General features: G+C 45.1%; 1 protein-coding gene across 3 annotated transcripts in view; it reads left to right on the top strand.

Moving 5' to 3' along the window:
• The window catches only part of Surf1 (surfeit locus protein 1), a 67,455-nt gene extending 55,285 nt beyond the window's left edge, over positions 1–12,170 (top strand). For all 3 annotated transcript variants that reach the window (XM_065424552.2, XM_070529020.1, XM_070529019.1), the window contains exons 7-9: positions 8,223–8,337; positions 10,742–10,823; positions 11,777–12,170. In XM_065424552.2, the coding sequence (XP_065280624.1) occupies positions 8,223–8,337; positions 10,742–10,823; positions 11,777–11,846 (267 nt within the window). In that variant the 3' untranslated portion in view covers positions 11,847–12,170. The remainder of the gene's footprint in view (positions 1–8,222; positions 8,338–10,741; positions 10,824–11,776) is intronic.
• Positions 12,171–13,009: the final 839 nt, after the last annotated feature.

The following is a 13,009-nucleotide window of genomic DNA, read 5'->3' as shown; positions in this document are numbered from 1 at the left end:
GCAATGACTTTTTCTTCTCCATTCTGCCACTGAATAAGTATGGCACTGAGACCAACGTTACTCGCGCCGGTGTGTATGTCCGTTTCGGCATTTTTATCAAAAGGGGCAAGTATAGGGGGACTCTGCAAACGCTGTCGTAGTTCAGAGAAGGCGTCTTGTTCTTTCTCCCACGAAAAAGGGACATCTTCTTTTGTCAGTCACGTGAGTGGTTCGGCAATTTTAGAAAAATTTTCTACGAAACGCCTGTAGTAGGCACACAGTCCCAGGAAACGTCTAATAGCTTTTTTGTCTCTTGGCTTCGGAAACATTTTTACTGCAGTGATCTTCTCAGGATCGGGGCGGACGCCTTCAGCGTTGACAATGTGTCCGAGAAAGCGGAGCTCGCGAAAGCCGAAGTGGCATTTTTCGGGTTTTATGGTCAATCTCGCCGTGCGAATAGCATCCAGAACTGCTCTCAGTCGCTGCACGTGCTGCTCGAATGTAGGGGAGAAGACCACCACATCATCAAGGTAGACAAGGCACGACTGCCATTTCAGTCCAGAGAGAACAGTGTCCATCATCCGTTGGAATGTGGCTGGCGCAGAACACAGACCAAATGGAAGCACCTTAAACTAGTGTAAACCATCCGGTGTCACAAATGCCGTTTTTTCGCGATCTCGCTCGTCCACTTCTATCTGCCAGTATCCACTTTTGAGATCCAGAGAAGAGAAGAAGTAAGCATTGCGTAGTTTGTCCAAGGTGTCGTCGATGCGGGAGAGTGGATAAACATCCCGCTTCGTGACGAGGTTGAGTTTCCTGTAGTCAACACAAAATCGTAGGGTGTTATCCTTCTTTTTGACTAGAATTACCGGAGATGTCCATGGACTATTGGATGGCTGTATTACATCGTCCTTGAACATTTCCTGTACTTGACTTCTTATCGCTTCTCTTTCCTTTGGAGCTACTCGGTACGGGTGTTGGCGAACTGTTCTTGCAGGTTCTTCGACCACAATGCGGTGTTTTGCGACGGGAGTACGACGGACTTTCGATGAAGTCGAAAAGCATTCCGCAAACTCTGTGACCAAGTTCACAATCTCATCTCTTTGTAGTGATGACAGCTCTCGGTCAATGTCGATAGAGGTAAGGACACTGTCTAAGGTGGCAGAAGCTGGTGATGCTGCATCGAGGGTTGACACATCCGCAAATTGTGCATAGTCATGAAGAGACGCTATGGCTGTTCCCTTCGCCACTTGTGCCTCATTGCCAAAGTTAGTCAAAAGGACGTCCGCATATCCGTTACGCAGGTGAACTAGGCCTCTTGCCACGCATATTTGCTTTTCCAGTAGCAGCCCGATATTTCCGTCTGCAAGTCCCTCATAGTCACGAAAGATGTCGCTCCTTACAACGACAGTCATACTGCACCTTGCCGGCACCGTCACGTCTTCATCCACAATACGGAGAGAAGAAATATGTGGCTCTTCTGTATCAGAAATGGTAACAGCATTTTCTGTGGAAAACAACACGCGTGATTCTTGCAAGTCGATAATTGCGCCATTCGTTCGCAAAAAGTCCATGCCCAGTATCAGATCACGGGAACACTCAGGGAGAACAATAAAGCTGCTGACGTATGTAAAGCCTCTAATTCCGATTCTTGCTGTGCACATTCCTACGGCGTCGACTAAGTGTCGCCCCACTGTACGTATTGGAGATCCGGTCCAATGGGTCAATACCTTTTTCAGTTTTCTGGCAAGTACACTGCTAATAACTGAATAGTTCGCACCAGTGTCTATCAATGCAGTCACTTCGAAGTCGTTGATGATGACGCACAACTTGGAAGTAACGGTGTCATCACTGCCGTCGTCTTGTCGGATTGGCGATGGAGGGCCTTCGGTGTTCCGGGCGTCAGCGGCCTTGCCTCCACAGGTCGCTGGCTCTAGTTTTCCCATCGCGGACTTTGGGAGCGTCGCCTCGGTGAAATGGATGCGGGACGCGGACTGGGCGACCTATAACGCATAGGCGCTGCTGATCGAGGTTCATGTTGCTGGGTGTTCCGAACAGTTTGGTGCGTAGATAAAAATGCCTCAATCTCATAAGGGCGCTCACCGTTTCGAGGGCAAGGTGCATTCACAGAGAAGCCACGCAGTCCTACTCGGCGATACTGGCATTCCCGGTATAGGTGACCAGCCTCTCCACAGTGGTAGCAGAGGGGACGCCGGTCTGCAGTGCGCCATACATCGCTTTTACGTGGGCTTCCTTCTGGCATGGGCTGCACATTGCGAGGAAGTACCTGGGGTATTGTGGCCGTTCGTCCAAAGTCGGCGCGTCCTAGGTCCTGACGTAAAGCTTGGGCGTACGATATCCGCGGCTGACACTCTGGCTGTGCGTGGGGCCGTACCTGAGGCTCTGGCTCACAAATTACTTGCCGGACTTCTTCGCGTATGACATCAGCAAGTGAGGACACCGTAGGAGGGCTTTGGGCCAGCTGCAGTTTCTGCAGCTCTTCCCTTACCTCACCATTTCGCATAGGATGTCCATGTTGTTGGGGAGGGCTCCAGACCCAACGTCAAATGATGCGACGCATACATCTCTGTTGTACTGCCGCGCACGCTGCTGCAGCGTCTTCTCCATCGTCGTCGCCTCTGATCGAAATTTGGCTACAGAGCGGGGCGGATTACGAACCAGGCCGGCAAAGAGTTCCTGTTTCACACCGCGCATTAGGTGCCGCAATTTCTTGTCCTCAGCCATGTTTGGGTCGGCTCGGCGGAAGAGGTGGGTCATGTCTTCATTGTACATGGTCAGGTAACACTGAACTTAGTGTCACACATTACTTCCCCCCTCTCCTTTGGCTTCTGGATTGGATTGGCGGGGCTCGCTACGTGCTTACGCGCACTTTTCTGAGCGCAGATTGATGTGCGCCTGGTTTCTGCACTAGGCTTTTATACAGTCGCTTTTTCGAGCGCAGATTGGTGTGCGTCTGGTTTGTGCACTGCGCTTTTATACGATCGCTTGTCGCTGCTTTCCTTTTCTGTGGCTTGGTGCAGGCGCACGTACGTGGTGTACGCCTGCTTTTTTTTGCACTGGTCTTCGAACACATCGCTCGCTGCTCGCGCCTATGTATAAGGAAGTGCTGTGCCGCGGGCGTACCGTGTATGTAAGCGCACCAGAAAACTGCACCTTGTTTTCCATTACTTTGTCATGTACCTTACCACTGGGTAGCACCAAGCGATCGCTTCTAAAAAATGCAGAAATGAGTCTTTGCAGCGCGTGTGGCCATTAATTGACTCCCACCACAGCCATGTGAGGTGTGACTCCAGCAGCGGTGCAGTTACCCTGCAGCCGGCGGAGAGGAGGTGGCGCTTCAGTTTATTAACTTGCTAGTTTTTGCATGTGAACGCCCGTGATAGCTTGTGAGGTCGTGCGGGACGAGCTGCTGGTGCGACACCCACTCGGTGGCCCCGAAGGATTGTGCAAATTGATGAATGCCTCCTTCGCGGCAAGCGAAAACACAATCGAGGCCGCCTGATGACGGGCGACAAGGTTCCGCCGAGCCGGCAAAATCACGGCGGCATTGCAGACCTTGGACCATGGGTATTTGGCATGACCTGCGTGACCACCGGGCAGTTCCGACTATTCAAGGTCGACAGACGAGACGCGGCGACGCTATAGGCCCCATTATTGCAGCCAACGTTGAACCGGGGACCACCATCCACAGTGATGAATTGGCCGCATACAACTGCATCCCGAACTTAGTGGATGCTAACGGAGTGAGCCTCAATCTGCAATGGGAAACTAAACCAGACAGCATGAAATTTGTGGACCCGATCACGGACGTTCACACGCAAAAAATGGAAAGTTATTGGCATGCAGAAAGTGAAGCGCCACCTCCTCTCCGTCTGGAGTCGCACCTCACATGGCTGTGCTGGGTAGTCAATTAATGGCCACACGCGCTGCAAAGACTCATTTCTGCGTTTGTTAGAAGCGATCGCTCGGCGCTACCCAGTGTGAAGGTACATGACAAAGTAATGAAAAACAGAGCGCAGTGTTCTGACCCTTTGCTTTTGTATGAATGTTTCCCGGCATTGCTGCGCGCTTACATACACGGTACGCCAGCGGCGCAGCGTTTTCTTATATATAAGCGCAAGCAGCGAGCGATGTCTTCAAAGACCAGCACAAGAAAGCAGGCGCACACCAAGTATGCGCGCCTGCACCTAGCCGCGCCGAATCAAACCACAGAAAAGGAAAGCAGCGACAAGCGATCGTATAAAAGCCTAGTGCAAAAACTAGACGCACACTAATCTGCGCTCGGAAAAGTGATGGTGTAAATACCTAGTGCAGAAACCAGGCGCACATCAATCTGCGTTCGGAAAAGTGCGCGCAAGCACGTAGCGAGCTGCGCCAATCCAATCCAGAAGCCAAAGAAGAGGGGGGAAGTAATGTGTGACACTAAGTTCAGTGTTACCCATGGTCACACTTTCATTGTTCCGCTGGTTCCTCGCCTGAAGAGCGGCTTCTGCCCTCTCTCTGCGGTCCGTGCTCGGGTATGTAGCTAGCAGCTCTCGTCGGAAGTCGTTCCACGATGATAACGACGCTTCGTGGTTCTGAAACCACGTGCGTGCAGATTCCTCCAGCGCGAAGTACACATACCGGAGTTTCTTTGTCTCGTCCCAACGGTTACACCTGGCGACACGCTCGAAGTTTTCGAGCCAGTCCTCGGCATCCTCAAATGTGTCTCCGTGGAAGGATTCTGGCGTCCGGGGTGAGTCAACGACGACGTGAGAAGGGGTGCCATCGCACTGGTACCTCGGCTGGCTGCCGCCGCTGCCCTTGGTGAATCGGCGAGAGGACCAAACTCGGGGGCCTCACCTCGTATGCGGCGACTCGTGCGTTGGTGGACAGGCGTTAATTCTGTTGGTTCCAAACTTCGGGGATCCGGGCTACCTTCCCTTGCGTGTGTGGGGCTTGGAATCATACCCCGCACCTCCACCAGATATGTAACCAACAGTTACAACAGCCGTTTCTATGAAAGCTGATATATGCTGGGCGAACCTGTGCCCGTCAACAAAAACCGACTGAGCACTCAACAACAACAAAAAACGTCCCTCGAGCTTTGCTCCTTCGAATGTCGTTCTCGTCTTTGTTGCCTCCTGTCGCGTGCCAATCGTCCGTTTCTCGCGCACGAGCCGCTGGCCTGTCAGCACTGGCCGAGCGTTGCCTTGCAGTGCTTTGCTTGATCGCTCGCGGTGTGGCGGCTACGCAGTTGGGATATGTCGGTCGTCTTTGTCTTCTCGCAGTGCTGGCGGCAATATATTGCTTCTTATGGACAATTAATTGCGAAATAAGCTCAAAAATGATTTTGTTTTAGTTGTAATATTTAAAAAGAAATGTTTTTAATCCCTACTGTTGTTATTGAGAACATCGATGAGTGGTTTCCAAAAAAGCATGTGACCGAATGTGTCAAAAATTACAATAGGACCTAGATACTTGCATTCTACACATTTTTGTGCATGTGCATGCAATATTTGGCCAAGATCGAGCTAAATTAAGTACAATAATTTAGGTGCACAAGAAGTGAATATAGCGGAGATTGATAAAAAGAGACTGAAGAAAGAGAAAAACGAAGTTGAAAGTTCTAAACATTTCTTTTACTGTTATAAATGGTTGATTTGCATAAAATTTAGACAGAATGCACACCAGTCTTTGCAGATGTGTAAAACTTCAAATCTTGCCTGCTGCAAATGTGGTACCCTCGTCACCCTTGCGAGCTTTCCTCCTGCTTTCTTTGCTGCACTGTGCTGAGGAGATTTAGCTTCAGCTGTCTGTTTTCCAGACATTCTTCAGATTCTACTATGGCCTGTCTGGCTGCTCCGAGTGAACCAACTCTCAAGTTGCAAGGATGACCAGCTCCAGTAGAACCTCCTCGAAGCCTTTGTGGCCTTTGTTTAACCACAGTATGACTATAGAAGTGGCCATCTCCACGACAGGGCATGAATTTGACTGAGCACTGGTAAAAATTGGGGAATGAGCTGGTGCCGGCTCAGTCAGGGCTATTGCTTGCTTGTTCTTACACCAGGAAAGCTCACCATCTGGGCAAAACTTGTGGGTGTGAACCTCATCAGTCAAGCATGAATGGAAAAATGAGGCCCCTACAGCCACCATGCCTCGATTAGAATAATTTCTTGCAGTCTTGTGGCTAGAGAAACACGTTAATTTTTTTACACATGAAAATACAATGCTGAAGCATAATTTTGCAGCCAGGATCTTTCAAAAATTATTGTTTAAAAGGTAAATGCAATTTTTGGATCAACATCTCCAGTGCTGACACCATGTGTAACGTAGTCTCAGGAGCAAGGGACCAGGAAACCTTATTTAAAGGGACACTAAAGTGAAGAATGATTTCTTCTGCATCAGTAGATTACCGTTCTACAACACCAAAAACACCACTCTTTCAACGATAAGACGTTTGGTAAGCCAGAAAAAGCGCAAGAACGAAATACGGGTGGCGACGCCTACTTAAGTTCCCGCCCCTGGGAGCTGTGACGTCTTGGATTTTGATGACATCTTCTAGGGCCTACTAATTATATATAGTGTTACAGATTGACTACATTGTGCTCTAAAGGAACCAAATATTAAACATGGCAAGTTTCGGGAACCTTTATTAAGCCAACGCGGCCCAAATGCGAAAACATACTTTGGAATCCCTGACGTCACGCTGACGTACCGGTGCTGGGGTTTCGGCGCGAAATTCAAATACTGATACTTGGACCTTCATTTTCTCATCTAATAATCAAACTATTTTTTTGAAACGAGTGCCTGCAGGGTTCTCAAGCAATGCTTCATTAGTCTAAACTGATTTATGGTTTCGCTTTAGTGTCCCTTTAACATACAGCAACAACACTGTCAGAGTCAAGGTCATTCACATGCAGGGCACAGGAACAATCCAGGAAATTGAGAGTAAGAATACAATAATCATCGAAGACAAGTGGCTTCCCTTCTCTTCAATGAATGTTCATGCCTTCATTTTCACTGTCGTACCACACAGGAGGAGGTTACTATTAGAGCAGTGCAAACCGTACAAAGTACACACAATGTAACCTAAGTGAACTTTTTAATGTCCTTATGGTGAGAAACCACCTAGCAAGCACCTCAGCTTCAGGATACAAACACAGTGGTGACAGGGCGAGGTGTGAGCATGTTGGTGAAGACTGGTATGCAGATGACAAAATTAATGTACTGCCATTCCCAAAGTTTCCAGGCCACGGCAATCATTGCCAGAGTCACTATGAGGTAGCACAGCAGCACTCTGGTAATGTGTGCCCGCTCTAAGGGTATAGGACAGGCCATCACTGTAGCTACATCACAGTCTTGTGCTTACACTGGCCGCAAGTACAGTGGCTTGTGATGGTACTATTGGCGTCGAACGCTTGCGAGACACGGGAACTGCGAAGAAGCTGGATTGCCACATAGCCTGCGCATGTTCGGCCTGTGGTAGAGCATGCAGCAAACACCATGATCTATGTTTGACAACCTGCATAGCAAAACTGTATGGGAATTCGGCTTTTTGCCGAAGTCATACCTTGTAAACATTTGACATTGATAATGCATACAGACAGCTTAGTGCCTGTACCTTTTTAAGTCTTTTTGTAGAGCATAAGAGAAATGTGTTGAAGCGAGATCGGGTTTTCTTCTCTCTGGTTTATGTTCTGGGTCAAGGTATATATTCAGTGCACTGTCATGCTGAAATGAAACACAAACATGAGAAAACAAACTAAAAGGTGCATTTCCCTTGTTTTACATTCGCCAGTGTGTGCATGGTGTTGGTGTGATTCATTCACAGGTGCAAAGTATTGGGGCTACAGCACATGCATCATTTGTTTATGGCACATTTGCAGATGATGATTTCAGTTAAGTGTACCATTAAGAGGGGCTCTACATTGTTTTTTTTGTTATTTTGTTTTGTTTCTTTTTCCTCTAGAAATTTGTCAGTGGTCAGACAGAACTGCCCTAGAATTGCTTTTTTTTACTCTGGTAAACATGAGCTTCAAAAGAGGTGTTCCCTTCACACTGAGCAAGATATACATTAATTAATGCAAGCTTTGTTGTGAACAAAATAGCCTTTGATACTAAAAGCACACACACGTACGCACACACACACACACACCAGTTCGCTTACTGAAAGTTGTTACTGGTTGCATAATATTCGAGAGCACTAAAGTGCTGCTGTCTTTTTCCATTTTAAACTTTAGAGGCCACCTCTTGGCCCTAAGAACCAGAGCACAGGCCGCACCTGGCATTACAAGGATGTGGAACAGATGGCTCAGGCCTGTGGAGCTGCACCTGTCCTTCTTGATGCTGACTTTGGTGAGCTTCATTTTTAAGACAATTCATTTCCGCTCATCAAGTTTCCACTTCAGAGGATTCAGCAGATTAAACATGAGTGTAGGCAGGTTGTGATATTAGTGCTTGTGGGAAGCTTTGCAAGTTTGGAAACTAATAGTATGAAGTAATTATAATTTGGTATAATTTGAAGAAAGATTTGTACTGTGAAATGTGATATAGCAGCCTAATCCTTGAGCACTTTCTTCTACTCAGTACATAAGCTGAGCTGGATCAAGGAAGCCTTGCCCTAAGTATTCAAAGTGTTTCTACTGTGACCTTCAAGAAAAGTCAGAGCAAATACCACCTATTTCTGTGTGGCTCTATACTGATCTGGCTTGTGATCATGTCATGTTATGGTCAGTGTAACCTGAAGTACTTTTATGCTGTTTTGTTTGACTGAAACAATGTCACATATGACTGTTTCACTTCTAGAATAGGCTCCGGAACAACAGTAGACTCCCTTTACATCAAGCATGAAGTGAAAGTGAAAGTTTATTCATTTTCAATGAAAATAGGGTACAAGAACAAAAGGCAAAAGCCTGACAGGATCCTAGTCACCTGTAAAACAGTTGGCATTATGCACAAGCACTTCACAGCAATTTTACAGTGAACTGTACAAGCATGTAAACAGGATGCTGCGGTAAGTCAATATGCATCAAATTTATACAAAAAATGTAAAAAAACTAGAAAGCATACCAAAATACAAACTAAAAATGCATAATTCTTTTTACAGATATATAAAAGATGCCACTCATATATAGAACACAGAAGAATATTTCAAAACTGACACATGCTGCAAGAGAAAACCATTTCATAGAAAAATGAATGTAGAGTACATAGACTAAATTTGTCAGTTTGACTAATTTGTCATTTGTTCAATTAGGTGCTTCTTAATGGTAGATATAAAACAATTTTGCAAAAGGTACTATTCAGTTTCAAAAGGAAATCGATTTATTGCTGTGGGAACTTGGTAGCTTAGTGTTTGCTTGCCATAATTAGTACGTGTGATTGGTAAAGTTTACATTTCATGGGGAAAGCATATCCGCTGCTGAAAAAATCTGGACAAGAAAAATACAATTGATGACGATGGATGTATCTAAAGGGACACTAAAGCAAGACACTAAATCAGTTTAGACGGATAAAGCATTATTTGAAAACTCTGTTGTCGGGTATTTCGAAATAATGGGTTGTTTATTAGAAGAGAAAAAGAAGGTCCAAGTTTCAGTTCTTTAATGTTGTGCCGAATCCTCAACACCGCGGACGTCACTATGACGTCACGGATTTCAAAGTACTTTTTTCGTATTTAGGCTGAGCTGGCCCAGCAAAAGTTCCCGAAACCCGCCATGTCCAATTATTGGTTCCTTTAGAAGAACACAGTGTAGTCCATGTTTACGGCTAAAAAATTAACTAGGCCCTCAAGACTCATTCAAATTTAAACCCGTGATGTCATAGTGAGCTGGTGCGGGAAATTCAAAGAGGCGTCGCCACCTTTATTTTGTTATTCCGCTTTTTCTGGCTCACCAAGTGTCCTATCGGGGTAAGAGTGGTGTTTTTGATATTGTAGAGAGTAGTTTACTGATACGGAAGAAATAATTTTTCTCTTTAGTCAACCAGTTTCCTAAAGCGAGCTTCGCCGCACGATTATTAAAGTAAACTTAAAAGGGTAGGAATGCAAGCTAGTTAGTACGAATCCAGTACAGAACACAGACACGGGAAGAACACAGGACAGCGCTTGTCCCACGTCCGTGTTTTTTTTTTTTTTTTCACTGATGGCTTTAAAGTTAGCTTCGCCGCTACACGACCGTGTTATGCGGGAAAGCGTATGAACGCCGTGAAGGTAATTTTGGTTTTGTATCCGATGGCACTACGCAGGCAATTTTCGCCCCAATTTCCTTGGAAAATAAAAGGCGCGGTTGAGAATCTGGTAAATACCGTGATGGAGACATTGTGCGCTACCGTTATTGCTTGAGAATCTTCCTAGGGCGGTCCGAAAATAGGCGTTTTCGACAGAAGATAGTGTGCATTCAACGCATTCACTGTTCCCAAAGCTCCGCCGAGGCGGACGCTGCCACTAAAGGGGTCGTTATTGGGGTACCTATAGGGGTCAGGCGCGTACGTGCTTACTGGTTAAGTTCGAATCATCTGGTGAATGCCAATTTTGAGATAGAAATAACGCACGTTTGCAACCGTAAAAATGCTTACGCACCGGCCGGGACCTTTGGTCGTGATCGAATTAACTGGAGTCAAATTTACGGAAGTCTACTGTACCTATTTTTCTTTTTTTCATCTTGTACTCCTCTTTTCACATGCCTTTTCTTTTTTTTTCCTGCACAATTTTCTTTCTTTTTCTTTCTATTCTTTCATGCTTTGTTATACACTTTTTCAGATAGCACTGTGGAAGGAGGACCCACTGGAGGTCAAACAAATGTGACTCTTCGAAATGAACATGTCTCATACATTATCACTTGGTAAATATTTCATACTTTGCTATTGTACTCTGAAAGTACTTGAGTATACTGATTTATTCATTAATTCTCACTCAAGTCCTTCGCATTGCAGAGAGGAGTGGATAATATAGAAATGCAAACAAATGAAAAATCAATGGATTACAGTGTAGCACAATTACAAAATTCACTGACGATGGGTGTCTTGAAAACGGTAGTTGAAGTAGATGACAGAAACAGAAAGGCGGTTCCAGTAGGTGCTACCTTTCATAGTAAAATAATCAGCACTTATAAATTGTTGTGCTTAATTTGTCGAACCCTCAGTTGTGTTGCTTGTGAACTGCTATAGGCAGAAACGTCCTGCCTTCATTCTGCATCTCTAGGGTATAGAACACACAGCACATATGCATATCCCACCCTCCTATTTGTTTTCTATATTAATGTGCAGCAGTTGTTATTGCTTTCTTTTGTATTATGGTAGTTGGGTGGAAGAAGCACTTATAAAATGCTCTACGCACAAAGCTAAATGTATATATGATTAAATTTTTATTCTCAGCTTCATGAAAGGGATAAATGAATGACAGATGAACAGCTACAACACTGCAGCAAGAGTGTACGTCTGGTTCATTTTCATTACTGTTCATTTTCATTGTGGCAAATGGTCACTGTTGAGGATAACATCGCCATGATGATGTGCAAGCCAATGAAGAATAGAATTGGAATGTCATTGTTATATTATTCATGGCCTTCGAAGGTTCTTGCAAGTCTCATGTGTATTCACTTTTGTTTACAGTTAGGCAGCCATGCTTTCTGCATTGTACTTCTTGAGGAACTTTCAATAGTGACTTACATCACAAGTTGCATGCTGTGTGGAGCTCTGGGCTTTCTCTTTTTTTTTTCTTGTATGTTGTCTCGAAATATGTTTTTCGCTCTTCAGAAGCAGTAACTAACCACACAAAACATTCCTCCTGTTATAGGTACTCACTGAGTGCTGCCACTACGTTTCTCTGGTACCACAAGTACATTCGTCATCGGCCTCTCATGTGATGGCTGCAAAATAATTGGCACTGGCAGCGTGCATGTCTATTGAAGATGTTATAGGAAAATGTGCCGAGGAAGTCAACTAGGCAAAGCTGTAAAACAGGTGTTGTGCATATCTGAATTAGTTAAATAAAAATCATGTCACCTAGCATTCTGTTAGCATTTTTGTGTATGCAGCCAGACTATCTGTGCTTGAGAGCATGCAAAAGGTGGGGAGAAGGGAAGTTACAGCTATGTGGTGATGACGGAGGGGCATTGTCCTTCCTTGCCTCGGTAACATTTTGTTGTCATGGGATAAAAGGCAGATATAAATAAAAGAGAAGCCCTGGACTTCAGCAACTCTTTGATTCCTTTACTACAAACAACAGTTATGAACTCAACAACTCAATATGTTTTGAAACTCCCAGGCGATATAGAGGACAAACTCTTGTTACTGCCATAAAACTTGGAGAGAATTCCACTGCCATTTGAAGTATTTGAAATTTCTAGACAATGTTAAGGAACTCCCTTACAATTTGAAGAAGTATACAGCTTACATAAAACAGCTGGCAAGTGCAGTCTACACTACTATTCAAGTCCGTTTAGCAAGCTTTCAGTGAGGTTATCTTTATCGCAGTGTTGCCACAGCTACTGATTTATCAGTAGGTCTACTGTTTTTTTTTTTAATTGTTAGTGAATCATTGATAAGTTCTATAATCTACTATAAAACGATAAGTTTTATAATCTACTATCAGGCGATAGTGAAATCTACTACTTTTTCAACAGATACCTGCTAAAGTGCGATCAACATTTACTGCGCTTGAGCAATGAGTGTAATGTGCTTTTTTTTTTACTCATAGACTTAAGCATAGTCCAAAACGCACTGAACGCTTCAGACTTCAGGTACCAGAGGACGTATTCTGAGATGATCACTTTAGGTGATATACTATTGCCTCAGCCATGATGCGCCCACTGATTGGCTGGTTGGGCAAAATCGGATGAGCTGATTGGCTGATTGAGCACTACGTCATGCAAAGGTGGTAGTACTGCCAAAAGTGATTGTCTGATAATATTTCCCCAGGTGTCATCTGAGGCCCTTCGAATGCTTTTGTAAAGGTTGGAACAAGGTACCTTTTACAGCGAAGCTGTTTAAAGCTAGAGTTGTGTGTATCTTCTTTCTGTGTCAACAC

This window comes from Dermacentor albipictus, unplaced genomic scaffold, assembly GCF_038994185.2.
Source record: "Dermacentor albipictus isolate Rhodes 1998 colony unplaced genomic scaffold, USDA_Dalb.pri_finalv2 scaffold_17, whole genome shotgun sequence".
Lineage (NCBI taxonomy): Eukaryota > Metazoa > Arthropoda > Arachnida > Ixodida > Ixodidae > Dermacentor > Dermacentor albipictus.
The sequence above is the reverse complement of the archived record's forward strand: the minus strand, read 5'-3'. Positions and strand labels throughout refer to the sequence as shown.